Source organism: Candoia aspera, chromosome 1 (genome assembly GCF_035149785.1).
Source record: "Candoia aspera isolate rCanAsp1 chromosome 1, rCanAsp1.hap2, whole genome shotgun sequence".
NCBI lineage: Eukaryota > Metazoa > Chordata > Lepidosauria > Squamata > Boidae > Candoia > Candoia aspera.
In genome coordinates, this window is record NC_086153.1 from 116513137 (window position 1) to 116525205 (window position 12069).

At 37.2% G+C, this 12069-nt stretch overlaps 1 protein-coding gene across 1 annotated transcript in view; it reads right to left on the reverse strand.

Moving 5' to 3' along the window:
• Window positions 1–12069, reverse strand: part of ZNF292 (zinc finger protein 292) — a 35894-nt gene that overhangs the window by 14976 nt on the left and 8849 nt on the right. The window contains exon 5 of the mRNA XM_063312372.1: window positions 2751–2953. Coding sequence (XP_063168442.1) covers window positions 2751–2953 — 203 coding nt within the window. The remainder of the gene's footprint in view (window positions 1–2750; window positions 2954–12069) is intronic.

Consider the following 12069-nt stretch of genomic DNA (forward strand, 5'->3'; position numbering starts at 1 on the left):
TGTTTCTTAAGGTACCACCAGTAGAAAGATTTATTTTTATTTCCTGTTGTTCCTTTCTCAGGCTAGCCAAGTACTGTTGACTTAGAAGGAAAATTTGTTATGAACTCACACTCAAATGTCCACACTGAACTTCACTGGCAACTTGTTAGTGCATTCTGCTCACTTACTCAGGATATGATTACCTACAGATCTCCACAGTTTCTAGGAGAAATGGACACTTTCTCAGGCTAGCCAAGTACTGTTGACTTAGAAGGAAAATTTGTTATGAACTCACACTCAAATGTCCACACTGAACTTCACTGGCAACTTGTTAGTGCATTCTGCTCACTTACTCAGGATATGATTACCTACAGATCTCCACAGTTTCTAGGAGAAATGGACAATCTGCAGCGTAAGACTACATATAGTCCTTACTGACTCCCTTTTTTGTTGTCTTGGGAATGCATGTTATTCAACCCTCTGCTAAATTTTGAGTACAAAAAGTTGGGGGTATATTCATCTACCATTTTGAGAAAAAAAACCCTCCTCTTCAAATTTCCTCCCAATTTAGCATCATGAGGCTCTCACCTTCTGCCCATCTTACTACATACAGAGCAACTTTTACTCCCCAACCCAAAAGTTGCCTACTTATACATAAAAATCTTGGAGCTCATAATAGGATACAGCATACTTCTGCACTATAATAACTATAATAATAAAGCATGATGGAAGAAAACATGAGTTCATTTTTTCTTATCTGTTGTTCCAGTAAAAATGTACAGTAATGAAATGGGGAAAAATTATTTCAGTGCTAAAAGGAATACACAAATACTGCCCTTCTATTTTGTTATAAAATACAAAGTAATTCTCAAATAATAACCATCATGATTCTAGTAGCCAAGTAAAGAACAAAAATTTTATGTGTCAGCTACCTAATATTAATTTGTAGACACTAGAAAGGAAAGGCTTTTGGGAAAAGGAAACAGAAAAAGTTCAGACCAATCTAGGCCTAAAATTTTATGCTGAATTTGTTCTGAACAGTTGGACTAGACTGTAACTTAGCAAATTACAGTCTGTGTAACTCTGTATAATTCTGCATACCAATGTGTTAACAAGTGCAAGGTTTGCTCTAAACTGCCTCAATTCTACAGTGCCTTGACAGCTCTGGGCAAGATACTGTTTGCGAAAATGGATCAGAAAGTGGTTAAAATGAAAACTGTGTTTGCTTACCTCAGGCCAAAATGTTACTGAGTCAGTGCTCAGCATGCAAATGGAGATTACAGAAAAGCATTCTCTTATACACAAAATGTGTATCTAAAAAGCTGTCTGGCTAAGGAATTCTATATTCCTAGTAATCAAAGGCTGGTTTTATAAGCATTTATAAGTCACATAACACCAACTAGAATAAACGATACTTTTATTCAAAACTTTAAACAAGATTGTCACTTCATTTCTAGTTACCGCTAAAAAAGTCTTAAGAGATGCTTCTGAGATTTACCATATAGCACAACAGCCGCCTCAGTTGGTTCATATCTCAAGTGCTTCCTCAGAAATCCATATCCAGAATTATCATTTATTACTTCAGTATTAAAAAAAAAACTGGCAGTGAAATAGTGTTGCTAATTAATTCCAAATCACCAAAAGGTCAGCAAGAAATTGGAAGACTAATTTCTGCTGACCACAATCTTGCCTTCTATAGGTATGTAGGGCAATGCAGAAGACCATTGTATTTTAAGGAGATTAAGTGACATATTTTGATTTTTCCTTCATATTAAGAAAATTATAGAAGTTTAGAGTTCATTTTAAATTATGTCTAACCTGCTTGTTTTTCACTCTTGCTTGAAAAGGGGGAAGGGATCTTCACACAGTTGTGGGATGACCCCAAGATTGTTTACATTAGCACTAGCTTATCTGTACTGCTTCCCAGGCTCTTGGATTATGTCATATACACAGGTGCCCCAGACCTGGGAACTATCTAGTCAAGGTTGAGGCCTCCAGCTTTAGGGCCAGACTTTGATAAAAACCTTAGGACTGCCTAGAGTTTGGAGCTTGGCCACAGACCCTGGTACCGGGTGCTGTGTGCAAAGTTGGCTTGGGGACTCTCCACTGTTGTTTACTGGAGCTCCCGACAGCTGAAGTGAGATTTCTTAGCATCTGGCTGGGTATGCTTTCTTGTGTTTCTGTGTAATTTGCTTGCCATAGTTAAATAATAAAGCTTAAAGTCTTCTTACTTACTGGTGTGATAATTGTCCCTGGATCTAAAAGAACCAATTGTCTGGGCACCTGATCACTGCCTGGACACTTGGCAGAACAAGGTAGTCCTTGTTTAGCATCCACAATTGGGACTGGCAACTCAGTCGTTAAGAGTAGTGGTCACTAAGTGAAACCATGACTGTGCTTATAATCTTATTTCAGCTTTCCTCTGCTTTACAGACCTGCAAAGGTCATAAATATGAGGATTGGTCACAAAGTTACTTTTTCATCACCTTCATAACTGTGAACGGTTGCTGTATGAGGCAGTCGCTAAGCAAGGACTACCTGTATTATAGAAATAACTTGCATTCCCAGGATTTGATAAATATCTCAGAAACATGCAAAAGAGATCATCTTATTGTGTACATTGAATCAAGTTTAACTTTCAGGAATTACTGTACACAGTAATAATTTTTACTTCCAAATGCTCCAACATACATTTTCAAATTATATTTTCCAATACTCTCCTTCTACAGGAAGGGACTTTGTTTTGAGTAATTCTCATACAATGTACTTACCTCTTGCATTAGTTTTTCATTTGGTGATCCAGAACAAAGACAGACTAGGTAGGTTTGCTTAAAATTGCCTTTGCTGCTGATTTCTGGATGGTCTGAGCATAGTTTCGCTAAGGCAGTTGCTTGAGTTAATTGCTTTGTTTTCATCAAATGCTTAATACGCATATCCAGCAGCACAGGGCCTTCAAAGGCTAAAAATTCATTCACTGAAAGACAGAGCATTGCATGCGTTATTATTTCCCCATATAATTAGCATATCAAATCTGCATAACAATTTTAATACTCAAGACAAATATAAATATTATGAAAAGAACTGTAATTATAGAAAGACCAGTAAACCAAATGCCTGGCGAAGATAAGTCAATCTAGTTCAAACAATAAAGGTCAAGAATCTCAGTTCTTCAGCTTATATAGTCTTCTTTACATACAGTTATATAAAATTATAGGTTGAAACCAGACCCAGCCCAGCATCTGACTCCCATGAATGACTCCTATGTCTTAGCATTGTCAGGATTTTGGCTGATGTTGTTCTTTCCATGCAAAGCAGGTGTACAAAAAACAGAAAACGTGTTTGGGTGCAATCCTGAAACAAATACAATGTGTTCTAGAAATTCTGCTGAACTCTAAGTTGGCCATGGCTTGGCAGAAACAAAACCAGCAGGGATCCAGGAGTGACTTCACAGAGCAAGTAGATGGTGGCACTCCCACTCACCCCCAATCTTCCCAGTGCATTCCCTTCCCTCCCTCCTTTTCCTGCCTTCAGCTGCCTTCACTGCCAGCCTCCGAGTTTATCATGTCCCACCAAACTCTTCAATCGTCCCAAGGCATCTCTTTCCTTTTCTCCCCTCAGCTCTCACTATCACCAAGATAATACTCAGCCTTGAATTTTTTCCCACTGCCACCAGAAACCACCACATTTCAATCCGTATGCAGACCAAACACATATTGTTTGGGTACTAACCACCTGAACAAAATTATTTTCAGTATGTGTTCAACCATCACTGAGAAGACCCTAAAATCACTGCAGTTCAGGAAACATCTGAGCTATCATGACATTGTGCATAAATTAGTGAGTGGATGGACCAGTTTAAGATGCTTTCAAGTTTTTCTTTAAGCTGTTGAATACTATGTTATGATATTGTAAAGCAATAATTAATATATATGTAAGAAATGAAAGAGACTGGTCTTCTGGTGAAGAGTAAATGAGAAACAGAAGAAAGCAGATGGTTTATACATGGTTATGACTCATCTATAAAGATAAAACTAATGTACACAATATAGGAACAAGACTATGTTGCCAAGATTAACTTCAATTAATAATAATTAAAATCAATTGCACTATAGACGTCCTCCAGTTTGGCTGGATTAAGTTGTTTCATAATATGAAAACTGATACTCCAACAGGTAAACCCATTGCTTTAATTACTTTAGCAGGATGATGAAATTAGATAAATGGGACAGATAGTGTGTGTATCAGCTGAATGGATACTGAATTTTCCCTTCTCTAATGAAGTCCCTGCCTGCACCCAAATCAGTTCCAAAAGATGGGAAATATTTTAAACAGGGGGTGAAGAGGTAGCTGTCAGAGAGAGCAAGTTAAGAACTCTCTGAGTTAGATTCAGCCCTCATTCAGCTCGGTATTACAGTTGGATGTAATCCAGTATTATTTATTAGAACAAGAAAAGCCAATCAAGATATAATTAATGAATCTAACCATAACTAAACTGAGATAAAAACATAATATGCAAAGATTTCTGCAAAAAGGAAAATTACTATAATTCTTTTAATAACTCAGATTGAGATAGGTGGCCTTATCAATTCTTTAAAAAAATAAGATAATGGGTGGCCTTATCAATTCTTTAAATAAATAAGATAAATAATTTAAAAACTTTTTATTAGAAATAGTCACTGGATGATAATATAAAGCAAACTGCAATAATTATTTAATACAAGAAATAAAAATATTTTACATGACGTTAGATATTGAAATGTATGTGCAATTTGACTGTTAACTATTGTCAATATAATGATGACAATAACGGTTCGATACAACCATGATTCTGCTCTATAGTTCAAAGTAATATATGCTTAGTTACAGAAAAGCTTGCCTCTTGTGCTCTAGTTACTGAATCCCTAGCCATAAAAATGCTTCTTAATCAAATGTTAATCAAATGTTAAAATGATACATTACATAAAACCACTACAGCACTGAATTAGCTTTCTTCTGACAATAACACTTCATTAAGGCAGCTGAAAAGTTTTCCTTAAAATGAGAAACATAAATAAGGAGTTCTGGCAATCTCTGATCAAGTGTGGTTCTAGTAAACATTTAGCATCAAGGGCCTAATACAGACAACCTTACCAGTTACAAGAACTGGAAAATTACTACTGGAAACACTCTTTATTTACTTAAAATAGGTTTCTATTGCCCTTAATTGTATACCAGGATAGAGTACAATAAATTTAAGAAAAACATTCCAGCAAAAGGCACCCATTATATAAAACAATTAGCAATACTCAGAACTATACTCAAGCAGAGCTATATTCATCTGTTTCAAAATAGAATGGCTGGAGAAACAAACAGGATTTTGACAGTAAGTAATAGGTAATAAATATCACAGGGAAGGTACTCCAGTTATTTATTTATTAAAATCTTTCCTCTGTTGACACTCCAGTTATTTATTTATTTATTTATTAAAAATCTTTGTTGACTTAGCAATTGTATGTAAAAAATGGTTTCCATGCGTCCTCTTATAACAGAGAAGTTGTCTGTCAAAAATTTGGTCCCAGGCTGTTTTGGGCTTTCAGGATAAGCATTAGCACATTCAACAATGCTCAGAAGCAAACAAGCAGCGGAATACAGTTATCAAAATGGATGTTGTAAGATTCCAGTTGACTGCCCTGACTACAATCTTGGCCACTGCATTCTGCACTAGCTGAAGCTTCACTTTTCATCAAGGGTAGCCCTGTGTTTGATAGCTCTGGAGGAATATAACTCTATTTGGGCTTATAAACCTTTGAAAAGTAAAACTACATTTGACTTGATGATGGAAGAATCAGGATCCAATAAAGAGCTCAAATAAGTACTCAATAATCTTGGTAATAAAAAGAACTTCTTTATTATACCCTATAAAATTCACTATTAAAATTTATTTATTTATTTATTTTTCAAATTTCTATCACCGCCCATCTCTCCTGAAAAGGCGACTCTGGGCAGTTTACAGTCAGAATCAAAACACATAAATTACAATATAAATAACTATAAAATTCACTATAAAAATAAACTATTAGGGGATTTACATGTGTAAGATTCAGCCCAATAGTTTGTCAACAGTTTGGTAGAAAATGGGAAATACGTAAATATATAAAAGGAACAACTGAAGAGATTGAATAAATAAATGGAAATTGTAGGTCAGAAATAGCTCTCATTATCACCACACGCTATTTTGATACAAGGGGCTCAGTAATATTTGAACCAAAACAAATATTCATTTTATATTTTTAAACTTACAACTTGAGATCTTTTAAATTACTTTTACTAAAAAAAAATAAACTAAGTTTTCATATAAAGCAGTATCAATAAGTTGAATCCATTAAAAAAACTTTCTGAAACTCATGTAACTATAATTCAAATAGAAACACAGGCATGCCTATTTTAGAGTTCTTATTAGAAACAAACATGTCTTTGAAATTTGGAAACATATTAATTAAAAATGGTTGGTTTAGTACAGTGTTTCTTAAAGTGTGGTCCTAGGATCCCTGGGGGTCCCCCAAGACACTCTCAGGGTTCCACAAAATTAAAATTATTTGCCAGCCTATAGTAATAGGCTGGCAATTTGCCAGCCTATGGCAAATAATAAAATATTAAAATCCCATCAAACAATCATGAGAAGCAGTAGCGACAATGAATGCATCGATTTAAAGTTTTTATATGGTAAATATCAGTAAATATAACCCATACAAACAAAAGCTCCTTTGGGATCCACTGTAATTTTTAAAAGTAGGAAAGGGTCCTGAAAGAAAAAAGTTTAAGAAACACTGGTTTAGTATAATCATAAGTTTAATATCTATATGTGATATCTTTTTAGTTCAAACGAAATGCTGAATTTGCTTAACATTCATTGTTTAACATTCATAGTCTTTCCATCTTCAAATCATCTGGTGACATATTAAATTTGTTATTTTTTAGCCTTGCTCTTCCACCCACAGGGCCTAATAATCCTTTAAACCACAATGTTTACCATTTCAGGTAGTTCCTCTTGCGTTAACACTCTGCTATAATTGAAATAAGATACAAAAAGACCTTGAAAGTTTTAAAATGTATATTTCTAACTCATAAACAGGAACTACAAGTTACGTCAATGTAAGAAATATTTAAAAGTTTTAATGTCAAGATTGAATTTAATTTTTATTTCCCAAATATGTAGCTCATGGAATTTCAACCTGTACCCATGGAATACCTACAACTGTTAAGCACCATAACTTTTATTCTGCTCAGAATAAAATCTATAGGAAATACTTAGAAACACTGCATTAATCACCCCTGCCTCCTGAAACATAAGTCTTGCTTTAAAAGAATAAACACTGAAATAATTCTTGATAGGGATATTTTTCTCTTTACTAATTTTTTTCTCCTTCATATACATCTTTAAACAGATGTAATCTTTATTACAGTTCAGTTATGAAACGAACTCCTTTAAAACAAAGCAATATTTAGACAAATGTTAGACAAATAGTTTGCTAAATGTGAATATAACAGCTTGTGAACAGCACTATGGACAAGCTTATATTGAAGGCATTAGGGCTGTGCAAAGCATTTAAGGGGATGCTATGTAAATGCTCCTCCTTCAAGAAATAAGGCAGCACAGACTTTGGAAGGCTACTTTGAGGGCTTTCCTAGGTTCTTTTCCTGGAATACTTCTGCTGGGATCTGCTAGTGAAGCAAAGCAAGTGTGCATGCACAACTATACAGGGACAACCTGGGAAAACCCTTAAAGCAAACATGCTGAATGTGACTGCCTCAGTGCTTCATGGATGGATATTTTGAATGCTCTGCACAGCTTTAAAAGATGTATGTATCACTAGTATGTAAACAATAGCTAGTAGCAATATGAAAATTAATCTGAGTTGTATCATTTGAACAAAGGTGTTAAACTCACATCAGGCTAGTATTTGTAACCATGAAAATGTTAATGTCATCTCAAATTTATGTTAGCTTTCCATTAACATTCTGAAATCTCCAGACATTACAAATGTTCTGCAACTAATTATTGGGAATACAGGGAGACACCAGCTTTCTATGACACAAGAAGTCTATAGGTCCGAAGGCAGCAACAAATAGAATCTATTTTTTTGCCTGCTTTTCTATAACGGGAAAAAGGCATAGAAATTGGGAAATAAGTACTCTGCTGCCCTTGGATTCAATACAGGTAGTCCTTGACCTATGACCATTCGGTCAGTAACCATTCCAAGTTACGACAGCACTGAATGAATGGTGGTTATAACAGGTCCTTGGAGTTCTGGCTGTCCCAGCATTCCCATTGTTATGTGATTGTGATCTGGATGCTTGGCAACCCATTCACACTTATGACCGGTTACCAAGTACCCTGCGATCATGTGATTGTCATGTGCAACCTTCCCTGACAATGGGGAAGCCGGCAAAGAAGGTAGCAAGTCACTGGGGTGTCTCCCCCACCCACGCACCATCCCTCAGTCCCTCTGCACTTGTGCCGTGCTGGCCACTCACACCCCCCCGCACACCCTCCCTGACCTGAACCACACCCTTGCCATACCCCTCCCCACTTGCGCTCCCTTCAACCCTCCCCCCTCGTATCCTCTGCAACCTGCACTGCACCCCCACACACCCTCCCTGACCCACACGGCACCTTTCGCGCACCCTCCCCGAACCATATGGCGCCTCTCACACACCCCTTGCACCCTCCCTGACCCACACCTTGCCTCTCACGCATCACCTCACTTTTCTCCCACCCAGCAGCAGCCATTTATCAGCCTGCGGGCCTGGAACTTGCAACTTCCTGGTGGCTTCCTAATGACTTTGGTTGTGGGAAGCCGGGAGGAAGTTGCCTCACCTAATGACCATGGGATTCAGTTAATACATCCTACTGCAAGGATTGCTTTCACTAAGTGATGCAGTCACAGTTTACGACCACATTGCTTAGCAACAGAAATTCCGTCCCAACTGCCATCATAAGTCATAAGGTAGCAGCAGTGGTTGTCCTCAAGTTTCTGCAGTGCCTGTTTATTTTTAAGTTCTGCTACTATTCAGAAGGATTAGCTAGTTTTTTTAAAAATGCAAATGTTTAAAAAAGGATAGCTTGCCACACTGTAAAAATACTTGTTTAGCTGTTTTATTCTATACTAATCCACCAGACCCTAATTTTAAAAAAGGCTGGTGAAATAAGAGATGAAAATTGATGTTTTTCAGTCTGCAACTTTTTTCAATCTCTATTTTAACATTACAAGCTACTGACTTGAACTACAAGGAACTAAATAACAAAAAAAGAACATTAAATAAATGCTGGACAGCTCCCCTAGGTTGAATTCAGTAAGTTTCCATTTTTAACTGAAAGTGAAAGGGTGCCTATCAGCAGGCTAAAGAAGAGCCTATTGTGTTCAATGTGCTTTATAAGTTAAATGTCTGCATGTGTAATCATTGGACATTATTAAATTCATTATAAAATTCAGGAGCGCTTATTTTTAGGTCCATAAGATTGCAAAACTTTGATCATTTCAATGTGAATAGGAAGATGGAAATATTTACAAATATTAACATTAACTTCACTATATTATACATGTTTGTTTAGAAATGAACCTGTATGATTTGATTAGATTAGATTAGATTAGATAGACAGATAGCAGACAGAGCAAAGAAGCCCAAGGAAATGATTTAGCTTTCTTGGAATTAAATTTTAGCGGATTTTAGGCTAATCTACCATTCACATAAAAGTATTCAATATTACATTCAGCAAATATCTAAACTTCTTCACGTGGGTTATTGGTTTGCTCTCTTCAGTTTGGATGGTGATGACATAGCTTGCATCTAGTATTTATAATTTAAGTACCCCAACTCAGTCTTAACTTGTATGAAAATACTTACAAGACACTTGACAATTACAAGTTTAAGCACATTATGTCTGAGACTATCAGCCATTACAGAATTTGTGGTTTCTCCTAGACCCTGATGACAAGATGTAAATTAAATATGAGTTCTGCCAAAATACAATAGACATACCCCTATTTTAAATATTACAGAACTTTTCAATCTGTTCTCACAGGTTTCATTATTGGATTGAGACTGCACAAAAAAGTGAAACAATAACATGCTCAATAACTTGAGAAGAGGTACAGAACTAATTTAATATTTAGTAAATATTTCCATGATTTCTTATTTGTGGAGTACAAATATACTTTTAACTGTAAGGTTTCATTTAGAGCCGATGTCTTCATGGACATTTCCAGGCAGTTTTCTTGGCAACAATATAGTAGTGGTGGGATATTTTATTTATTCATTTATTTGCTGAACACAGACCACATTTCCCGCCCCCCCAAACTTCCTACAGCCTAGGTATTCCCATCAGGTTTCCAGTTTGGTCTAGTGGTTAAGTCAACGGGCCAGAAACCAGGAGACTGAGAGATCTAGTCCTGCCTTAGGCATGAAAGCCGGCTGGGTGGCTTGGGCCAGTCCCTCTCTCTCAGGCCAACTCACCTCACAGGGTTGTTGTTGTGAGGAAAACAGGAGGAGGAAGGAGTATTAGGCATGTTTGCCACCTTGTGTTATTTATAAAAATAATAAAGGCAGGATGGATAGATAGATAGATCAATCGATCCACTAATGCAACCCTGCTTAGCATCTAAGCCCAGAGAAGGTGAGTCACAAACTGCTGCCTGCTTAGACTTTTATTATTAGTAGAAATCAACTAAATTAAACCATAATTTAGTGCAAGCTCAGACTGAGTAGTACTGTAGAACTAGCAATCTTATGACCTCTAGAAACTTCTCATGAAGAAAGCTAAATACCTGATTCTAGGTAGTCCTCCCTTGACCATTCATTCAGTGACCACTTGAAGTTACAACAGCGCTGAATGTATGGTAGTTATGGCTAGTCCTCGAAGTTATGGTCATTGCCGCATCCCCACAATCACATGATCAAAATTCAGGTGCTTGGCAGCCTTCCCACATTTACAACCACAGCATGAGCTTCAATTCCCCCCACCTGCCTATCTCCCCCCATCTTTGCTGTTTTGGCCACCATGCACTCCATCGCTGCTGCCCACCTGTCTCCCCCTGCTGCCCCCAGCTGATCTTCACTGTCTTCTTCCTCCTGCTGCTAACAAGGCGCACCTGGCTGAGGCAGCTGCTGGCCCTTCACGAGGCCCTTGTATGGCCTCACAAGGCTTCAGGGAGGCTGCGTGAGGGCCTTGTGAACAGCAGGAAGAATACAACAGCCAAGGTCAGCTGTGGGCGGAAGGGGTAGGCAGCGAAGTGCAGGGTGGCCAAAACAGCAGGGATGGGGGTAGACGGGTGGGTGGGGGAAGGTGAAGTGGAGGCGAGTGCAGCAGGGTAGGAGAAGCATGAGGTCTTGGCCTAACAACCATAACTGGGACTACCAGAACTGCTAAGCAGTGCAGTCATGTGATGTTTTGCCTAACAACTGCTTTGCTTAGTGATGGAAATTCCAGTCCCAATTAGGATTAAGTGAAGACTACCTATAACTTCTCTCTGTTTAACTGGTAAGGTATTTATAAAATAGTAACTGACAAAAAGAATGTTTCTCTCACTTCAGGAATAACTGAAGTATGCATAACAGCCAAATGTTTAGTTTTGCAACAAGTGTCATAAGTAAAGTTTCACATCATGTATATTAAAAGCAACTTCATGAAAATTGCTACTGAAGATTTCATCCTACTGACCTGTGGGCTATGGAGGCACTTACAGACAGATTAGGAATTCTGGACAGGGGAAGAATCTCTAATTATGTGAATGCTCTCCTTTCATACCAGTGAACAACTATGTAACCAAGATATATTTGACTTACAGTAATGATAATAGAGGTGCTGGCTCCATTTACTTTACTGTAATTCCAAAATAATTCAATATAAGAGTAGTTCTGGATAGGGTACTCTTTCTTAGAAATGGTCTTCAGTGTAATTTTAGGAAATAATTTTTTTAAAAAAAGCTTTCATCTGTTTTTTTGGTATTCTTATATAGTATTCTTTACACACAGTTGCAGTCTATGATCATGCATGTAGGTATCTGCAAGCTAACCAAGAAAAATAACTAGTTTGGGAAATGAAAAACCTAA